Source organism: Rhinolophus ferrumequinum, chromosome 25 (genome assembly GCF_004115265.2).
Source record: "Rhinolophus ferrumequinum isolate MPI-CBG mRhiFer1 chromosome 25, mRhiFer1_v1.p, whole genome shotgun sequence".
Classification (NCBI taxonomy): Eukaryota; Metazoa; Chordata; class Mammalia; order Chiroptera; family Rhinolophidae; genus Rhinolophus; species Rhinolophus ferrumequinum.
This window is the reverse complement of record NC_046308.1, coordinates 14,433,961-14,456,170: the sequence shown is the minus strand read 5'-3', so window position 1 is coordinate 14,456,170 and position 22,210 is coordinate 14,433,961. Positions and strand designations below refer to the sequence as shown.

Sequence of the window (22,210 nt, the reverse complement as noted above, 5' to 3'; positions counted from 1 at the left end):
GTTGAAGTTTGTAATCACTACACCACCCTGCCTCTGGAGAAACTGCAGGCTGATAAGGAGAGGGCAAATAAAGAGAAGAATAAAGCAGTCAGGGGGCACAACAGTTCAGAACGTGCACTGCTGGAGTGGCAGTTTTTCCTGAGCAGGGCACATAACCAAGGAAAGCTTGCTTGGATAGAGATATTTTCTCCCCTAAGGCCCAAATTCATAGTTTGGAGGGCTGTAGCTGAAAGGATCAAACAGCCCAAGAGCAGCCTAGTGAAACACGAGCAGCATAAAATACAAAGGGGACCATCAAAGCCTTGAAGTAACAAATAAAACCGTAAGAGCTCAGTGAAATTCCACACCTGTAAACCCCTTCTTGTTTGCAAATCCATTTTGTGTCATCTCTTAGGCTGGGCTTCCCCAAAAGCAGAGCCTGAGACAAGGATTCCAGTGCAAACAGTTTATTTAGGTGGCAACCCCAGGAGGGGTAGGGAAGGCAGACAATTCAGAGTGCCTTCACGAGAGGTTTCCCGGTGGTCCCAGAGCTCAACCCTGCTAGGATTGAGAGATGATCCACTTTAGGGCAAGAAAGCTGATATCTTTCCTTACCAACCCTTGACTACCCCTAGCTTTGTGTAAATCGTGAGTGCCAAGGGCATGGGGCGGGCGAGGGGGGGACCAGCAGCATCTTCTATACTGTGAAATGCACCTGCTTGGGCCCCCCCGGGAAATGTGTGATTTCAAGAATCCACAGCAGCCTCAGAGCAATGTCTTTTCATTGCATGTCAACATAGCTCCTAATTAGGCCTCCCAAATGCTCAAGCAGCACACGTTTTGCTACTTGTCACCATCATCATGGAGATAACCCAGGGCACATGCGCTTAGGAGAAGTCGCCTTACTGTTTTCCTGCCGTACTGGTCTGAGATGTTTCCCCAGAGGGTGGAACTGGACATCATGCCAACAAAGACCACCTGCGGGTGGAAAGATGGTTTCTGTTAGACAGTGACATGGAGCGACACGGAAAAAGGGAACAACAAATTGAACATGTGACGTCACACTCTAGGGAATAATCATGAGACCCTGTTAAGATGCAAACACTATTCTTTGTGCTTCCTGTTACTCTTTAAACCTCACAACAATCCTGTGGGGTGGGTGCTACTATTCCCTCCATTTTACAGATGAGGAAACTGAGACTCAGAAAGGGGAGGTCACTTGGCTGGGGTCACACATCTGTAAAGCTGCCCATCTGAAAGTGCAGATGGGCTGGAATCAGGCAGAATGGCTGCAGAGCTAGCATTTTACCAATTTCTCTCCATACCAAAGAAAGGTCTTATCCTATTGCTAAGAAACAATCAAAGGTTGCACGGTAGAGATTAGAGAGTATGGAAAACAGGAGACAGGAGGTTGAGATGTGAGTCGTAAGCTATGCATAAGAGGAGCATTTAGGGGGCACTCACTGTGTGCCAGGCAAAGTCATTGTTACATTGTTAATCCTTGAACAAAGCAGATGAGGGCTGAATTGTCATACCCATTTTATGGATGGGGAGCCTGAAGCTCAGAAGGGTTAGAAAACCTGCTCAGCATCTCAGAGAGGAGAGGGTAGAGCAGGTCTTAAATTCAGGCTCAGCAGAGCTTTCCCCACTGCTCTCGCCTTTCCTGGGCACTCACCAAATGCGAACACCACACTAAACCCTTTATACCCACATCCTACCTAATGCGCATAGCAGCCCTATAAGGCGGGCATTGTATTATCCCCCATTTGCAGGTAAGGCAGCTGAGTCCCAGAGAGGTGAAGGCACTGTCCACTGTGGTCTGACCCCAAAAGCATTCTTCCAGACATGTCCCAGGAGCTGCACTCCAAGGGAGAGGCCAACATCGCTAATTTTAAAGGAATGAATATCCAGGACTTCCACTTCCATACAGACTCTCCTGAAAACAGACTGTGGGTCTCACCTGTTCCTGGCCCCACTTTCCCTTTTTTAACTGCCCGCCCCCCAACTTCTCTACCCATCTCACCAGTGCACCTCACATTGTATTGCTTTGAGATTAAACCTCCAGGATCCCTCAAACGGGACACCAGTGACACCGTTACGAATCTTTATGCAAGTCGTCCCGATTCCCATTCTTCTTTTCTTTTTATTTTTTTAACCAAATTGAAGGAAAGCCTAATCAAATGGCCAGCAAATTAAATCACTAAAAATACTGTTTCATAAGCAACTGCTGTGTGCTCTTTGGCATATAACTTGGAAGTGGTTGAAAAAATACCAGTGGCATTACTTTATTGAGTGATTACAAAACTCCTTCAGTCCCAAACTTTTTATTTGTGAACAAAGCTCTTTATATTCAGATCCATTCAGTAAAAATGAAAAATAGGAATAGAATTGCTGCTGAAGTCTCTCTCGTTTTAGCAATAAGTAATCATCCAAGAAGATGTGACATAGTTGGGAAACACTCCACATTACTCATTTCAGGGTACGTTCCCAACAAAAATTTACTTATGTTTAACAATTATTTATCAAAATTAATTATATCTTGTTTTCATGTATGGTGTATTACTAAGAAGTATCATGATAATTCAGTACTGGAGAAAAATTTTAACACTTAGAGCCTTATCATCTCAGAAAATTTAAAAAATAATTTAAAATTTATGTATTTTGTCACAAAAAAATAGGACAGTGTGACAAATGAAATACTTTCAAGCAGAGTAAAACATTACACTGAGATCAAATTATATGGATAAATGGAATGCAAATATCAGTTCAAGAAGAAAACAAGACAATGTGAAATTTCCAAATTCTTCTGAAGAGCTTAGTCACGTTGTTTTGAAACAGATGATTGTGGCTGTCAGATAAACATTTCAATTCCATTGGACATATTTTTTAACATGATATGATCATTAAACTTAAATTTTGAATATTCTAATATATCAGAAATTATATAATCAGCAACCTACAATTTAAAAAAAAATGTAACATCAATTTAAAAACTTGTGACAGTCCTGGGGGTGACATAGTTCTTATGTAATTCTTTTCTAGATTAGCTGGAACAAAAAAAGTGTTTGAAGGTTACTGTCTTGGGGTAAGATGCTGCCTTAGTGATGTGCTAAGTGATATCCTTGCATCCTGAAAGAGTTAAGCATCCTCCCAAACATAAATTTTCCCCATTCTCTCTCCCCTACGGGAGAGATTTAGGCACCACAGAGCACTAGTTCTCTATTACAGTAATTACGGTAATCTCACACGGTATTTCCCGTGACAGCAAGGACAGGTCTGTCTTATCCTCAGGTACACTGTGCAGTTAAAGCAACTCCTACAGTGCTCTAACATTTCCACAGAAATCTTGGCCATGGAATTTCACAGCTTTACCGAGCCCAAGAGTCCAAACTTTATTACCACAAGAAAACAGTCTAGGGCAGGGGCTGGGAGCCAGGACTCTGAGTCTGTCAGTCCTGGATCTCAATTCGGCCTCTGCTTCTTATAGGCTATATGGGTGTGGGCAAGTCATCATACCACTCTGGGCCTCAGTTTCCTTATCTGTAGAAATGGGAGTAATTATAGCACTGCTTTCATGGGGCGGAGAGGGCTCAAGAGGTAATGCCTGCAGAACCCTTAGTACAGAGCCTGGCACAAAGTAAGTGCTCGATAAATGGTGGTTGACAAAACACCACAAAGGCCCCGCTTTGCAAAAACACAGACCTGTGACTATCCTAAGGAATATAATGAGGAATATAAGAAAGAAATCATTCATCCAACCCCTACTGTGTACTGGGCACTGTAGGGATTTAGTTGCTCACCTGCCGAAAAACAGGTGTTATCTCCCCCATTTTGCAGGTGATGAAACAAAACTGTAGTGAAGTGTCTCCCTCAAAGTCACACATTTAGCAGGTGACTAAACCACAAATATGCAGGTATATGAGCTTATCAAGCTCCTCCCACTGCGCTAGACGACTTTTTGCTAGTATCAGACCAGTCCTGGTTGCTGAAGGGACTCACGTCATTCCAGAACAGTCGTACTAGAAAAATAGCATTCTGGGATGCATTCCTAGTTAGCAATTACTCTGCCACTAGCTAGGCTGTGGGACCTTTCATGAGTGATTTAACCACTCTGTGCCTCGTTTTACCCAGCTACTAATAGTACTTACCTCATGGGGTTGTGAGGATTAAAGAGCACAATGTATATTATGCACATATAAAATGTATGTAAAGCTGTTTGCACAGTAAATACTAAATATTAGCTTTTGTGAGTATCATTATTATCCGTTTATCGAGCCTGGCACTCCCTCCCTTTTAGAAAGTGGCTGCTGAACCCCACCCCCCCAACAAAAACTGAGGGTTCTACCTCACTCTTTTTCAAGCCCTAATTCCAGGGAGCAGCAGCTCCTTCCCATTTATTGAACATCTACTATGTGCCAGGCTTTGTGTTTTTTCCAGTCCTCAAATCACCCTTGGAGGGAGGTACTGGCATCTCCTTTTTGCAAGAGTGAGGCTTATAAGGTTTAAGTGATGTGCCCAGGTGGGTCCAAGGTCCCAGCAATTGAGCAGGATATCTGGGGCTCCCAGACAGTTGTACCCCTGGGTGTGGCAGCATTGGCTGCCAACCTGCCAGGATATGTGAGGTGGGGAACGGAGTAAAGGAAGCCGAGGTCATGGTGTTTCCATGCGGGGCTTATTTCTTTCCTGCTGAACCTTTGGCAGCAGCAGGAGGAGGGGGACAGCCCCCCCAGACCACCTCCCCCCCCAGGGGACCAGAACTGTACCCAACAGGAGAGAGCTGCCAGCTGCATACCGAGGTTAGCAACGCAACCTGCCAGCTGGGGAGACGCCACTCGCAGTGCAGCTGTGGCGCAAGGATACTCAGAATCATCATTTCCATGGCATCTGCCATCTGCAGAGAGGAAGCAAACGTCAGGAGGCCCGGATGCTGAGCCCTCGCCAAGTTCATGAGCCCAGAGAGAACGTGGAGAAAAGCCCTCTTCTCCTGCCTGCTGAGCGCTCTACCGCACAGCAAAACATACTCAAAGCTTCAGTTCAAACAGTGTGGTGCCAAGAGGAAATCGACAGCTGGACGTTAAACATTCTTTGTGCGTGTGCGTGTGTTTCCATGTTTGAAAAATAGGGGCTCTCCCCAAATGAAGTGGGAAAACATCACATTTCGAAAATCTTTTTCATAGAGGTAGCGCGACAACGATCTTTTCTCTTTGGCTCAGTGAAAGACTAGCTTGCTTCGGTGTAGAGGTCATTGTTCATGCAGAATTATCAGCGTCTTTAACAAGGGTGACCTTTTCATATAGTAAAACATACTAGGAAGCCCCAGTAATTAAACATCTTTTAGGGAACTAGATAGACAGAACAATGCGACAGAAATGAGAATCCAGAAGCAGACCCGTGTGGCCCTGAGAATGTGATGGATACTATAAGTGGCCTTTCAAATTGGTGGGAAAATGGAAGATCCGTTTGGAAAAAGGTTTAGTTAGGTCACCGTCTCGCACCAGTCACAAAAGTCAATTTCAGTTGTATTAAAGGCCCAGGTGAGTTATTTGCTAGAGGCAGATTGAGGGCATTTTAACGAGGGATCATGAGCCTCTTCAAGCAGAGGGCTCCTTGTTATCTGCGCATAGTTTTTCTAGGATGAGCTCCACAGACAACGTTATAATCTCACAGTAGTTATGAGCCCCAAAGGACTGAGAACCATTTCATTAGCCAGACGCTTCAACTCCTCCATGAGAACAATTGCCAACACGCCCAACTCCCCCCAAAGCATAGATCTTTATTATCACCAGGGCCTATCACTCAACATAAATTTTGTCAATTCAAGCAAAGGTTCTATGTGGGGAGCTGTCTAGGTGGGGAGGTCTCGGTCCTTCCTTGTAGATCATGGAAACCCAGCTGAGCAGCGTAAGGGTTTCTCGGAGACTGAATGCGAGGTCACTGCCCCCCAGAAATACTTGCCCACGCCAAGCCCGTGAGGACAGACAGCTTCCATTGAAATTTTCCAAATCCGATAGCTTCCACCGCGTCTTCCACCATGAAAGTATCTGGGAAAGAGACGGGGGAGGGGAGGAAGGAGTCAGTGTCTCTTGCAGTTTTCCTAATGTGGGGGTGTCGGGGGGGGGGTCCCCAGCCAAGCTCCTTAAAGGTAGCACATGCTGCTTTTTAGAAAGTATCCTAGGAAAACAGGCCAGCAAGTGTGAAAAGATAACTTTGCTACAAAATCCACTGCGACATTGTTTACAGGAGGGAGAACTAGAAAACCCAGAATGTCTACCAATAGGCGGGTTGGTTACATAAGTGGTTATATTATAATGATATATTTTTACATATCCACCTTTTGAAATTTGACCCAACTGTTGTTAAAAAGAATGTGCAGGTGTAGAAACATGCACGCAATATACCGTTCATTAATTTTTAAAAACAAAGCAAGAGATGGATAGCAAAAATATTTCGTATGGTGCTCTTCTTGGAAATGTATGCATGTGTGTGTGTATGTATATATACTAATATAAATATATGTATATGTGACTATGCATAGAATATATACAGAACTTTACATTATGGTTTTATTTTTGTCTTGGGTGGGAGGGAAGGAGAAATCATGTGACACTTTGGCTTTCTTCCTTTTACAATGTGTTACTTCCATGGAGGGGGATACTTTATAAAAGCAGAATTCCGTGTGTGTGTGTGTGTGTGTGTGTGTGTGTGTGTGTGTGATACAGGGGAAGAATGAGTGTCCACAAACTGTTAACAGGGTCATCTTTGAGGACAGCACTCACTTTCCTCTGTACGTTTCTATGTCTGAATGCTTTCCAAATAGACATGTGTTGTTTGTATACCCAGAAAATAAATCATGATATAATTTCTAAGCTACTAAGTGTTTTGAAAAATACTAACAGACTACATGTAATGTGATATGCTGGATTCTGGCCTGTAACCGCATTGCTGGAAAAACTGGTGAGATCTGAATAAAGTCTGGGGTTTCGTTCATTTCTTAGTTACTGCGGTTAGGTAAGATATTATCATAAGGGGAAGCTGCATGAAGGGTATATGGGAACTCTAGGTAGTCTCTTTGCAACTTCTCTATAAATCTGAAATGATTCCAACGTAAAAAGTTAGTTAACACATCAAAATATTAAAGGAGCAGGCTGTGGGCTTCCGGGGGCAGCTTCTGGGGGTCTATCTCATCAGCCCCTGCTGGGAGTTGTCATCTTTATGGAATTTCAAACATGGGCCTCTTAACGCTCATCATAATTTTCTCCTGAAGTGTGTATGGGCTGGCGTTTATCACACCCGCGGGTTCTGGTTTTGTCCAGCAAAAATACTGAGCAGAAAGCAGAGTGAGCCCTAGGAGCTCGTCAATGTAACAGTAATCATGATAGAATAGTGCACTATCGAGAGCTCACCACGTGCCAGGCACTGCACTAAGAGCTTCCTGGGCATTATCTCATTGAGTCCCTGCCACAACTGTTAGTGAAGGCCCAGTCTTAGCCCCACTCACAGAGGAGGAAATGGACTTTCCCAGGGTCACACAGCTGGCACACTGCAGCTCTGGGAGTGGAGCCCAGACCGGCCTGACAGTAAAGCCACGGCTCTTCATCACTACCTCCCCTCTCCCCAGCCATTGAATCCTGAGCTCTGCCAACAACAGGCCCTGGCTTCAAGTCATGAATCCTTTCTCCTGTTGGGAACCAGGGGTCTTTCAGAAATGCGTGGAAGGTTTTCCCCCATCAGCATCACGTGATGAGGGGAGGCCAGGTCCCCCAGCACTGCCTCAGGTCTCTTGTTTGACCAGCTCTACTCAGAGGCAGCACAAGGTTGTGGATAAGGATGTGGGCTCTGAGATCCCATCACCTGGGTGTAAATCCTACTTGGCTGTGTGACCTTGGGCAAGATACTTAATCTTTCTGTGCTTCAGTTTCCTCTTCTGCACAACAGGGAGGATGGTCGTAATACTTCCAATTGGAAATGCTGTGAAAATTAAATGGGTATTATGTGTAAAGTGCTTAGAACAGTGCCTGGCACAGGTAAATCTGCAGCCAATGTCAGCTGTTCCCATCACTCTCGTCACCATCAACATCACCACCTTCAATCATCACCACCACCACCATCACCATTATCACCACCACCATCACCATTATCACCACCATCATCACCATCATCATCACCATCACCACCACCACCACCACCACCATCATCACCATCACCACCACCATCACCATCGTCACCACCAGTATCATCTCTACCACTATCACCATCACCATCACCATCACCACCACCACCACCACCACCATCATCACCATCACCACCACCATCACCACCGTCGCCACTATCACCACCACCATCGTCACCATCATCATCACCATCATTGTTGCTGCTGTCCTCAGCCAAGGGTTACTTAAAGATGCTCACTGGCAGGGATTGTGATGTAACCTTGCCTGCGGAAGTAAGCCATGTAGGTCCAGCTCACACTTCCAGTGTCACCCCTGGGCCCTCCTTACCTGTCCCTTCACAAGATCCCTCTAAGAGTGCCATCTGGGGAGGCAACCCTGGCACCCCAGAGCCCCTGACTGTGGCCCAGGCTGATGCCCCAACTGCAGGGCCCCCTCACCGTCGGTGGGATTGGCAAACTCCTTGGGCACGGCTGCCCCATCGTCTAGCTCGACGGCCTCTAGGCCTGCGCGGACCCCTTCAATCTGGACCTCATGCTCTCCCGAAGCTGCGTCGTCCTCTGACCTTGCACTCTCGCCCGTGCGACGGAATTTCACCACCCTAGAGGACAGAGCAAATCTGGTCATGAAGGCTAGAACTCCCGCTGTGCCTTGCTGCACAGTTCTTGTGCCCAAGACAGGTGAAAAGCTTTTGTTCATCGTCAGGCGAGTTGAATGGGTAGGAGGTTCGCATTTCTATTGAATTGTACTGGAGGGGTGACAACTTCAAGAGCTGTGTATCAGGGCTGCCACATACTGTTGTACAGATTGGGCACTGCACAACTCCAGGAGGGCCCTAGTCACATGGTAGGCTCCGGGCGTGAGAATCATCTTCATTCTAGACTTGAATACTGTGGGGAGGCACATGTGTTTTTCGGAATTTAGATTCCTCTCTCTATAACAGAGATAACAATTTGGTCATCTAAGGGTTAAATTATACCCACAAAAAGTTGCCCATATGGTATTTTTTGTCCATGGATGCCAATTTTTTTTTTAATGGAAGAATTCACATAAAAAGCAAGGTTTCTGATGTTTCTTTAAAAATAGACTATCCGGCCATTTGGGGCCCATATTCCTCTAAGGGAACAGTATGGCTATTTCTGGGCAGTGTGGCCCCACTAGATAGGACGTTTCAACTCTGCAACCCACTGAGTAATGGATGGTGTGAATTGGGTTCTGGAAAGAGACTTCCTGTCCCCAAGAAGCAACCCCAAAATAAAAAAAGCATAAACAGTCCCCCAAAGTATTCGTAGAAGATGAAAATACAGAGACTTATTAGACGAAGGGAGAAAATGAACATTTACATGCATTATCACTTCATTTTCAGGGACGAAGGGAAGGTAGATGGATCACCCTTGACTCTCAGGGGACCTTCACAGAATGACTACGTGGCTTGAGCATCTGTCTTGAATACTGCTTTTATCATATCCTGTCCTCAAGGACTGTCCAGGTCTCCGTACTTCCTTCCGTGACTAATAGCAACTACGGCAACCTTTTCGGAAGGTAATCCGTGATAGCTTTCAACATTTTAAATGCTCTGTGCTCCCACCTAGAATTGTTATGCTGGCAATTCATCGTAGAGATAGACCCAGGTCCGCAATGATAGGATTGTTAGCTTGCCATATGTCAGGTCCAGTGTTTGTGCTCTGCATCCATTATCTTATTTAACCTTCACTTTCACTATCCCCACGTTCCAGATAAGGACACTCAAGCACAGAAGGGCTGGGAGATTGTGGAAGGTCACCTAGTGGGTGACGAAGCCAGACTTTGGCACAGCCACCTGATTTAAGAGTCCCCACTCCCAGCCACTCTGCTGTATTCCCCTCTAGAGCTAGCATGCTGTTTGCAGCTTCGCATGTGATAACTATTAACCAAATGTGACAAGTAGAAACAAAACTAGAAACAGTCATCTGGAGAGGAGTAATTAAATAGATTATGGCACATCCACTTAAGAAAATGTTTTAAAACAATGTTTTTTTAAGTTGATCTCTATCACAATAGCCAAAGGTGGAAACAATCCAAGTATCCACCAATGGATGAATGGATAAGTGAAGTGTGGTCTATCCACACAACAGAATATTATTCAGCCTTAAAAAGGAAGGAAATTCTGACACACGCTCCAACATGGCTGAACTTTGAAGACATCATGCTAAGTGAAACAAGCCTAACGCAAAAGGACAAACACTATCCACCTATACGAGGGAGCCAAGAATAGTTAAATCACAGAGATAGAAAGTCGGGGCTGAGGGCATGGGGGAATGGGGCGTTAGTGATTAATGGGTACGGAGTTTTATTTGGGGAAGATGAAAAACTTCTGGAGATGGATGATGGTGGTGACAGTTACACAACCTTGCGAATGTACTTAATTTGTCAAAATGGTAAATTTTATGTGATGTATATTTTACCACAATACATCCACACACACCTACACACAAGTTGCTCTGTAAGGGCCAACAGGAAAACATTGTTGGGGCTCGTTCTTAAATATACTAGAATATGATTCTGGGATATGGGTCTTTGCGGCCAAGACTTAATTTTGGTCTTGAACCTGGGGCGTAGCATCCCCTAGGGGCTTATTAGAAAGGCTGAGTCTCAGGTCTTGATTCAGACCTATGAATCAGTATCTGCAAATTAACTAGGTCCCCAGGCAATTTGTATGCACGTTGAAGTCTGAGAAATGCTGCCCTGGAATATTTATGCTTCTACAGTCCTAGACATTCTGGAAGGATACATAAAGAGCCAAAGTCTGGTTGCTTCTGGGGAGGGCGACTGGATGAAAACAGGGGGTTTTGAGGGAAAGGACATTTTTTTCCCCACTTTTTGTTTTGGATCCTTCTGTAATGCTTGCAATTTTTCATTGGGAATCTATACTTTAATAATCAATTACATAACCATAGCGACTATTTACAAAGCCCTTGTTGATCAGGTAGCATCTGCTAAGCATGTTACAGACGCTTTCATCTGTGAAATAGGGACGGCGACAGGCTTGCAGAACCATTGGGAGGTTAACTAAGCTTGATGAATGGGAAATGTGGACATTGAGTAAATATTAGCTTCCGTCTGTCATGGCTTCTCTCAAGTCACCTTTCTGCCTTGAGCACCGAGTCCCGTGACCTTTGTAAAATGTGACTTTGTGAGAGTAGCTTAGCTCCCTGAAGTTCTAAGCCAGGATCTGTCCACATTCCTTCTCTGGCAAACCACTAAAAGCCAGGGTGCTTTGACTAATGAATGCTTGTTTTAAGACAGACATAAAAGAGAGCCCTTTGACATGAAATTAGACTCAGAAAACCAGGCTACATTTTGAATCAGTCGGGTTCCTCAAAGTATTTATCAACCACACGAGCCAAGATTTTCCAAGGGGAAAAAAAAAAAAGAAAGAAAAGAAATATGAAAGAAAAAGAAAATAGCAGTGGCATATGTTATATAGACGACGACTTCCAAACAGACTGGCTCACAATTTCTTGGCATTTGTGGTGTATAGATAGCATATAATTCACCAAAATAGCAGGGAACATTTATTTTACATAATTTTGCTATTTAAAGAAGAGCTTGAGGAAATGGCTGTCAACTTAAAAATCTTGTTGGTACCATCATGTAATTCACCTCGTACCTTAAATTAGGGTCTGAGACTTGACTCAGGTATTTTAGACAAGGAAGTTTTTTGCTCTTTTCATCTGAGTTTCTGGACCTTTATCCCCTGAGCTCCTTAGTCTATCAGACTGAAAGGAAGCTTAAACTTAATTCTGATTATTTCAGGATGGCATTTAGAGTCTTTTATGAAGAGAGGTGATCTGCCACAGGGAAGAAGAGAGCCCAGCGATGGCACACAAACTGACCTGGGTCTGAATCCCGAGTCCATGCCAAGCAGTAGCTATGTGACCCTGGGTAGATTACTTTACCTTTCTGAGTCTCAATTTCCTCCCGGGTAGAATGGAGATGGTAATTCTTATCTCACAGGGTTGCCATGGAGATGAAAGGAGTCAATACAGAGAGAGAGAGAGCTTCATACAGAGCTTGCACCTTCAGTATTTCAGTAAGTGTTTATCACGTGCTGATTATGTGCAAAGTGCTGGGAGACAAAATCAATGTGCCCTCATGAAGTGGATGCTCTAATTGGAGAGATGGTTAATATACAAGTAGACAAAGAAATCTGCAAATGAATGGATCTTGAGAAGGAAACAAAGGCTGCCAAGATAAAGAACAATTGTAGAGAGGAGCAGTCAGGATTGACCTCCCTGAGGAGGCTGAGGTCAAGAGGACAAGGTCACAGAGGGGAGAAGAGTAAAGAGAACAGCTGGTGCAAAGGCCCGGTGGTAGGACCAAGGAGTAGAGGTCAGAGAGCTAGGCTGGATCACGCGGAGCTCTGGAGACCACAGTGAGGATATTCATATTATCCTGAGACCACTGAAAAGGTTTCAAGTAGGATGAGAGGGTAGAGGATGACCAGAGTTGAGTTTTGAGATCACTCAGGCACAGTTTTCCACAAGAAGAGAAACAGACTGTGGAAAGTATTTTAGTATATGTGCTGCCGAAGCGAGCACAGGAAAGTATTTTAAAATATAAGTTTTTATTATTATTTAAGTATGGTAGATCTTAAATAAGTACTTAAATATTAAGTACGGGAGATTAAGGCTGGTAGATCAGGAGACGGATGCCATTGCAAAGATATACTCTGTTATCCTCACAGATCCTGAGCAAAGAGGGCTTGCCACGCCTCCAGGGCACCATATAGGAAGCACCAGCATCAGTCAGGAGGTAGAGGGAGTGAGGGGGAAACACGGGCAAGGGTCCTTAGAGTGGTTTCCATGGGCAGGAACAGGTGAGTCACGGTAAGTAGGCTGAGGATCGGCCAGTTTGAATACTCTCAGCAGGCTCTGGGGCATACGGGCTGTCCCTAGTTGTCTGGTACTTGGCCTTGGGCGATCAGGCAGATGGATGGTGGCTCTGGACTTGTTAGGTTGTATATGAAAGGTACACTGACAGGCAGGTCATTTACTAGTTAACCCTGGAGGAACAGCCCCTCCAAAGTCAGCAAGGCCCCAAGATATCAAGACCTAAGAAGAGAGAAAATCAAAGGCATGTTAACACAGAAAAATGGCAAGAGAGGAAGAAGCAAGGAGACAGGCTGTGTGGTCAGTTGAGTGAGATGTAATGGTGGCTTGGACTAGGGGGCTTACAGTAAGGGGGGGTGAAGTTTTTATTATTACCCCCCTACTCTTCCAATCAGTAGAAAAAGACATCTTCACAGGGAGGCCCGTCTGTAAGGCTAACCAGCAAAGGGCCAAGTTATAACAAGCGGCCACATGTTTGGGAAACTCAGACGACCAGCACCCCTCGGCTTTGCCCTAGGTACTCAGCCATGTCACTGGGACTTCTTTGGGATCTGAAACCTATTGACAAATGAGGTCAGAGGCTGGGGACCAGGAGCAGCAGAAACTGCCAAAGTCACTGAAAACTGAACTTGCTTTGCCTCCTTCAAGACAAGACTTGAGCACTGCCTGATCTGCATGATTTGGGAAGAGTCTTCTCAGGGGCTGGACCTTTGCCTTCAAATATTTGAAGTTCTGGCATACGAAAGGAGGTGCTTGTTCAACTTGGACCCTGAGAACAGAGCTTGAACTTCTAGGTATAAAGAAGAGGGAAGCAGATTTCAACTCAACATAAGGAGCCTTCTCAGGCAGAGAAGTCCAAAGATGAAAAAGGCTGCGTTAGGAGGCGGGGGACTCCGCTTCATAGATGTGGTCTAGGGAAAGCAGGTATCCACATGAGTGGCCTAAGGAGTAATGATATTTAATATGCAGCAATTCAGCATGCCAGGGGCAAGCCGAAGTGCTATATCTATTTACCATCGTATAATCCCCTCAACAATCCTAGGAGGGAGGTATTATTAATATCCCCAGTTTATAGACAAGTAAACTGAGGTTCACAGAGGTTATACCAATTGGTCCAGGTCCCCTATATTGTCTGTACTGTACGAGGTCCCTGGCCTGAGTAGCTCCAGAACCCATGATCTTAACCAATGAGCTGATGCTACTCGAACTGAGGCCAAGAACACCCTTAAGTAATCGATTAAAATGCTGATTCCGGGGCCATTCTCCAGACTTAATGCTCTTTTATCTCTGCAGAGTAGGGCCCAGGAATCTGAGTTTTCATAAGATGTTGATGATGGCCACAGATACTTGGAAGCCGCCACTTGATGCCTTCCTGCCAGAACTGGGAAGACGAGTATGAGGAGTTCAATGTGATGGTTTTAAGGTCTCTACTGTTCCTCAATGTCTAGAAGTCTATAGTGAATGCAAATTTTCGTTCTCTGTGGATTGTATTCATTTGTATTTTCCTGCCATTCCCACGGACCGGAATAGCATCATTCAATCAACAAGCACGCAGTAAGGACCACTAGCTTATATTCTGGACAAAAGGTAATGATCACAAATACATAATAATTAGCATTCATTGAGCCCTAACCATGTGCTGGTAGGTCCGCTAAGCACTTTATGAGCCTTATGCCCTCTGAGGTGGGTGCCACTGTTAGCCCCACTTTACAGATGATGAAACTGAGGCCCAGAGAAGAAAAGTAACTTGCCGCAGATTACCTTCTAAGTTGGCAGGAAGGTTAAGACTCACATCCAGGTCTCCTGGAGTAGAGAGCCCTCGCACCTAATCATTCTGTGACATGGCCTCAGGGGAGGGGCTGGGTAACTTCCAACTGGAGACAGGAAGGCCTGTGCCACAACTTTCCAGGTCGTTTGTCTCTGTAACTTGTTTATTCACTCATTCCTTCAACAAGCATGCAGTGAGGTCCTTCTGTGTGTCAGACTGAATTCTTGCCCTCATGGAGCTTGTAGTGTCTTTCCAGAGGTATACTGAGGATGGAAGAAGAGGCACAGGTGGCTGGTATAGCACATACCAGGGTCTCGACATGACTCAAGTCAGAGAAGTGAGGTTTAAAGAGTGAGCCGAAGATGCTCTGGAAATAAAGAGACTGAGTAGCTTCTTGTGGGGGTGGGGGGTGATTTAGTCTCTCAGGGAAGATGGGCAATGTCTGAGGACAGTTTTGATTGTCACATCTCAGGGGGTAAGGGGTGTATTGGTTATGACATCTTGTAGGTAGAGGCCAGGGATGCTGCTAAACATCCTATAATGTATAGAACAGCCCCTCACAACAAAATATTATCTAGTCTAAAATTTGACTAGCGTCAAGGTTGAGATTTAATACACCCTGTATTAAAGCGCGAGAGATGCTGGTAATAATTACACCAGAACAATCGCCATAAGCCAGGATGGTACCAGGCACACCCATCTGGAGAGCTTAGAATCCGTCTTTTAAAGCTAACGATGCTGGGGTGGCCGGTTAGCTCAGTTGGTTCGATCCCCACGTGGGCCACTGTGAGCTGCACCCTCCTAAAAAAACAAAAATAAAAAATAAAGCTAACAATGCCCTTGAAGGTGGCCCAGGCACACCCTTAAGTCTCAAGGAATTTAAATGAATTGCCCAAGATCACACAATGATTCCTGCAGATCTGCCTAATTCTTTTAGACAGTAGCCCAGGGAAGAGCTTGGCTGGGGCTTAACGCCGCGGTCTGGGCCAATAGGTCCTGGAACACTCCTCCCTAAGACCTAAGTCCACCCAAGCGATGGACTCTTTGCAAGGAAACGTTCTTTCTTTGACCTCTAGACTGTTCCGCTGAAAGTCACTGAAACACATACCCCTCAGAGTGAAGCTAGCTGGCATGCATTTGAAATAATGATGGGAGCAACTTTGAGCCTGAAATTTTAAAAGGATTTAGTCAGTTAACCTGGAGGATCCCTGGGCTCTTACAATAGCTCCCTACTTTTTGCCTGAAGTAGGTGACAGGGAACCCTCCTTTCTCCTCCTTGGCCAGGAATCCTCTCCTTTTGCCTCACTGAGTCTCGGGGATGGCAGCCAGTAGGAAGTTTCATGTGTGCCTTAGCCACCTCTGCCGGTCCTATGTCTCTGTGCTGAGGTCCCCTCATTTACAGGAAACAAAACCTACTTCTAGTTCCTTCTGTAGAACTCAAAAACGAGTCGTTATGAGGGTTGCCATGGGCCCAAAGAGTTTGCCTGGGACGATTTCAAGAATATAGCCATGTAATCAGGAAGTCATACTGCCTTCCGCCAACCTCCCTGATTTAATGGAAGGGAATGGGGAAGCAGATAGGCAACTATCAGGGAACAAGGCTATGTCTGATCTTTCCAGGTGGACTCGGCTTAATTAATCATGGTGGCCACGCTGTTAAGGAGAATGATTGAGCTGATGAACAGATTTTTCTCGTTTTTCATTCACAAAGTTTTTTTTTTAAATCTCTTGGCCTATATATACTGGTCTACACTAGAATTCAGTATCAGATGTCATCTAGGCAATGTCCCCCATTGTTGGGATACATCAGACCCCTGCCATATAAAGCTTCTAGTGAGGGAAGACTGACACTAAACAATCAAAAAGTAAATTATATGGTATGTTAGAAGGTGGTAAGTGCTATGAAAAACAGAACACAAGTTGACCGTGGTGCTGGAGGAGGGGGAAAGAGGGCTGCAATATTTTTCAATTGTGGTAAAATACACATAAGATTACCATTAACCATTTTAATCATTTTTGAGAGTACAGTTCCGTGGTATTAAGTCCGTTTACATTGTTATGCAACCATCCCCACCAGGCATCCACTGAACTCTTTTCATCTTGCAAAACTGAAACTCTGTACACATGAAACAACTCCCCTTTCTCCCCTCCCACACACAGCCCCTGGCAACCACCATTCTACTTTCCATCTCTATGAATTTGACTACTCGAGGTACCTCATATAAGTGAAATCATACAGTAGTTGTCTTTTTGTGACTGGCTTATTTCACTTAATGTCCTCAAGGTTCATCCATGGTGTAGCATGTGTCAGAATTTCCTTCCTTCTTAAAGCTAAATAATATTCCGTTGTACGGACAGACCACATTTGTTTATCCATTCATCCATCGATGGACGCTTGGGTTGCTTCCACCTTTTGGCTATTGCAAATAACACTGCTGTGAACAGCCATGTACAAATATCTCTTCATGAATCTGCTTTCAATTCTTTTGTGGATAAATACTCAGAAGTGGAATTGCTGGATGGTATGGTAGTTCTAGCTCTAATTTTTTGAGGAACTGCTATACTGTATTCCATAGAGGCTGCACCATTTTTCATTCCCACCAACAATTCACTAGAATTCCAACTTCCCCACATCCTGTTATTTTTATTTGTATCTTATTTTTGATAGTGGCCGTACTAATGGTAGTAAGAGAGAAGGCTGCCATCCTAAAGAAGGTGTTCAGGGTAGGCTTTAGTGAGACAGTGGCATTTGAGACTTCACAAAAGTGAAGCAGATACGTTTGAGAAGAGCTTTCTAGACAGAGAGAACAGTGAGTCCTGAGGTGGGCATCTGCCTGGCATGTTTGAGGAACAGCAAGGAGACCAGAATGGCTGCAGCGGCGTGAGTGGGTGGGACGGTGGGAGGTGAGAGGGAACCATGGGAGGGTTCTGCTCAGAGGAGCGATGTGATCTGACTTTTGAAGAAGCCCTCTGGTTGCTGTGGTGAGAATGGTCTTTCGGGAGACAGGGGCAGGAGCGGGAAACCAGCAAGGTGACCATTATAATTAACTCAGGTGAGAGACCACAGAGAGAGACCTGAACCAAGGAATAGCAGTAGAGGGGGAGACAAGTGTTTGGAGTCTGGAGGTCGCTTAAGGCAAGACCCATAGGATTTCTTGATGGATTGAAGTGAGAGAAAAAGGAGACAAAGTTGACTCCAAAGGTTTTGGCCCCAATGAGACGGATGGAGGTACCATTAACTGGGATGGGTGAGGCTAAAAGAGGAGCAGGGAAGAGAAAAGAGCAGGAGTTCAAGTTTGGACACGCGCGCTTTCATTAGCTTTCATTAGGATATTGTCTTAGTGTTCTGGAAAGGAGATATGGCTTCCAGGTATTTTGCTACCTGTACAAGTTGGAAGATAACAAATCCAAAGTGGAGGAAGACAAATAACATCAATACCATTGACGGAGCCCTTACTTGGAGCCAGCTCCTGTGCTGAGAGCTCCCGCAATCACCATCGTCCTGCCAGCCAGCTACTGTCATTATCCCAACTTTACAGATCAGCATCCAGCTTTGGGGAGATGAAGTGACTTGCCCAAGGCCACCTAGGTGGTAAGTGGCACAGCTGGGATTTGAACCCGAATCTGCCTGACTCAGCCTACACTTTAACCCCTGCTGCTCATGAAGCCCAGGAGAAGATTCATTGAGGTGATAGACTTAAGCTCAGTCTTGAAAGGCAGGGTTTGTAAGAAAGGAGAGGAAGTGGATTAAGCAAACACAGGATGAAGTTCTAACTGTTTGTCACAAACTACAAGGTTTTGGCCTGGTCCCTGCCATCCAAAACCCTCGAGCCACTCGTTCACTGGCCCGACTTGGAGCTTTTCCACACACAGTTCCCTCTCTCTGGAATGCTCCTCATCCCATCTCTTTTCCTGGATGATTTCTACACACCTCTGGGGGCTCAGCTTCCTCAAGGAAGCCTTCTTTAATTCCCCCTTTCCCCTCTAGAACTAGTTTCATCGCACCCTGCTGTTATCCTTTGTAGCCCTTAAGATAATTCTCATAATTATTGTGCAATTATATATTCAGTGTCTGCCTCTTCCACCAGACCAGTGCTGTCCAATAGAATTTTCTGCAGTTATGGAAATTTTTTAGACCTACGTTGCCTATACAGCAGCCACCAGCCACATGCAGCTGCTAAGCGCTTGAAAGGTGGTGAGTGCTACCGAGGGACTGATTTTCCAAATTTCACATATTTTATTTATAAATTATATTTTACTGTATATTACACTACAGAAATTATTTCATATCCAAATGACATAATTTAAGTTTACATTTAATACAGTAGCTAGTGACTACTGTATCGGAAATTGCAGCTCTAGACTGTAAGTTCCTTGAGGGCGAGGATAACGTCTACTTATTCAGTTGTAGAACCTCTTGTACCAAGGATGGTGCCCAAGGAAATTCATAAATGAAGGAATCAATCAATCAATCAATGTAGTCTGTAAAACCTGCTTTGAAGAACTCATCCTAGAACGAAGAGACCCTGGAAAGTCTAACTCGCACAAGATCACACAATAAGGCAGAACTAGATACAAAATCTCAGCCTTCTGAATGTACTGTACATGGGTTGTGCCTGAGTGGACAGCAGGTGAAAAGCAAAGTTTGCTCGTGGTCTCAAACTGTCCATCTGGAGCTGTGAAGGAGCCCCCAGGTGCAGGGAAGGACTGTTTTCTTAGGCACCCTCCTCGACTTTCCCTTTCCGCTGACCCTGTAAACTACTTAGTGGCTTATAATCTATTAACACTTGGCCTCCCACGGACTGAGCCTGTTCCAAAGCCCACTCTTGCCAACCTTCTGCAAGGCACTCTGATCTTTATAAAACCATATTGCTCTCAGGAAATCTGCTGCCTGCAATCCGTGCATGATACACAGAGGGCGTGGTTAAAAAACATGGTTAAAAAACATCTAAGTCGTGATTTCTAACCCACTGAGATTCACGTGGCTGTTCCTTTTACCTGACTCCTTTTTAAATTGATAAATTGAGCTCATCACATTACAAGGCTAATTTTAACTTCATTCAACTGTAGTTTGGGGTTTGCAAATCATAATTTTTGGAAGTCCAGCACACATAGGGAGCCTATGTATTTTGTTTTTATAAATGATCTTTCAGACGTAATCATAGTTAATATGTGTTGAGTGCTTTGTATCTGCCAGGCATTTAGGACATATTATCTCACTCACTCTTCACAATAACCCTATGACTCAAGTGCTATTGTGGCCCCCATTTTATGGCTAGGGAAACTGAGTCTCAGAAAGGTTAAGTTACTTGCTCAAAGTCACATAACCAGGAAGTGGCAGAGTCAGGTTCTGAACCCAGGTCTGTCTTACTCAAGAGCCAATGCTCTTAATCAGAACACAGTTTGGTCTCCCTGATAGATATTTTATGTATTTATGTGCATAAAATATCACAAAGAATAATCAAGAAACTTAAAATGAGTGTTTAGGAAGAGAGAGACTTTTCATTTGTGTGTTTCTTTTTTGAACTTGATTTACCCTATATAGATTATATAGTAGTACACTGTATTATATACTAACATAAAAGAAATGAATTTTTAAATTTAAATAACTAAAAACCTCTTATTATTTTATTTTTTTAATTAAGGAAGTGTCATCACAAGTGTCATGTCTATATATTAGTAGATTAAATATACTTGAATCTTTGAGTAATTTGCGAAGTTTACAAGGTCTGACATTATTTGAGAATTTATCCCAGTAAAACTGCAGTTCTAATATGATAGTATTGTTATTCTGAGTATCAAATTTCATATTTCAGTTTTTGAATCATTTTTATTGTGAGATAATAGGTTGGTTTTTTGAATATGATCTTTATTTTCAGTGAAGGTGTTTTCTTTGGGAGATTTGCATTCAGACATGCATCTTTTTATGTCTTTATACATCGACCTCTGGATATTATAACTTAACATCCTTTAGCACTTGTAAAATAATGCTGTATTACATAAGATGCTATTTGTGGATCAATTCATAAACACTTAAAAATAAAATTTCAATTAATTAGAAATTTGAAGTGAAAATTAATTTTACACTGATTGAGAAGTAAATATTACAATATCCTTCCGTACTCAGAGCTCAGAGAGCTGTATCAGTCACACTAAAAGTCACTTGGGAGAATTCCTCAGGGGCTTAGAGAGAGAACATTCTTTTTTCAAGTCAAGAAAATACACACATACTAACAAAATCGTATCCTTCCTAACAAACCCAAATGGTGTCTACTTTTACCATCCACATGGCTAGTGCCTCTAAAGATTACAATAACAGTCCCCATGAATGTTCTTTTTAAGACCCCACTTCATACTCTTGGAATATGCTTAACAAATCACCCTTGGCTTGAGGTAGGAGAAATTTGAAAGCCCCTCGACAAAACCCCCGTCCTTTCCATTGTTTGGTTTTATTTTCTCAAGATTCTCAGAGTAAATTTGGTAGCGTTTCAAAATCCCCATCCTCTAAGCAGTGTATTCCTGATGTTCCCAAGGATAGCAGACAACTGTGAGTCTCGGTCTAGCTAGCTGTTACAAAACCCTTTCATTCAAAAGAAGGCAAGAGGTTTCAGCGAGGGTGCACAGCTCATTCACACACTTCACAAGCAACCGGTCTTTGCCGAAGCCTCTCCTCGAGGAAGGGATCTTAGCTTTTTAGAAACCAGTTTGCAACATCAGTTATCATCTCCTTCCAAAAGACCTTGCAGAAAACAAATTGGGAATTTCACAGCATAAGAGAAGGGCTGGAAAGAACCACTGTCACTGCATGGACTCATCAATTCAGTTCACATTTCAAAACAGCAGCTAATGCGTTCTTAAAACACAGACCTCGAAATCCCTTGGGGATGGAGAGCAATTAAAAGGGAAAACATAACACCCCGTAGGTCCCCGTAAGATTCTGACGGACCTGAAAAATCGAACTGAGTCACAGAGATCCAGAAGCTGGGCTCCTGGGGTAGGAAAATGGCTTTTCTTCTCCAGGCCTATTTCCCTCCTCTGAAACGGTTCCCTTTAAATTCAAGAAGCCATACAGAGATGCCCCCCTGCAGGTTTTCATTTTTTAAAGGAGAGCCCGTCTGCCTCTCACTCGCCCCCAGGATACTCACGGCAGCTGCCTCAGCTGGAATAAGTCCTCCTCCATGACCACGCTGCGCCAGGACGAGCCCTTTTCATGGCCCTTACATGGTGGTGGTGGATGACGAGTGCTCAGGGTTTTCAGCACCGGGGTTCTGGCAGCTCCCGCGCCGCGGCTTCCTCCCTCCGGCGGCAGCTGTTCGGGGGAGGGAGCCGCCAGGGACCAGCCCACGAGACAAAGCCGCCGCCGCCAGGAGACCGCGGCGAGAGTGGGCGGAGAGGAGGAGGCAGAGGGCAGAGCAAGCTGTGCG

The 22,210-nt window shown here is 44.4% G+C and overlaps 1 protein-coding gene across 2 annotated transcripts in view; it reads right to left on the bottom strand.

Annotated features, from left to right (window-relative positions):
• Window positions 1-22,210, bottom strand: part of SVOP (SV2 related protein) — a 61,842-nt gene extending 39,632 nt beyond the window's left edge. Inside the window, exons 1-5 of one of the 2 annotated variants that reach the window (XM_033097495.1) lie at window positions 21,932-22,210; window positions 8,588-8,748; window positions 5,935-6,020; window positions 4,772-4,870; window positions 886-957 (exon numbers count right to left, since the gene is read on the bottom strand). In XM_033097495.1, the coding sequence (XP_032953386.1) occupies window positions 886-957; window positions 4,772-4,870; window positions 5,935-6,020; window positions 8,588-8,748; window positions 21,932-21,966 (453 nt within the window). In that variant the 5' untranslated portion in view covers window positions 21,967-22,210. Of the gene's footprint in view, window positions 1-885; window positions 958-4,771; window positions 4,871-5,934; window positions 6,021-8,587; window positions 8,749-15,441; window positions 15,546-21,931 lie in introns of those variants that run through there. The other variant, XM_033097497.1, reaches the window with a different exon arrangement.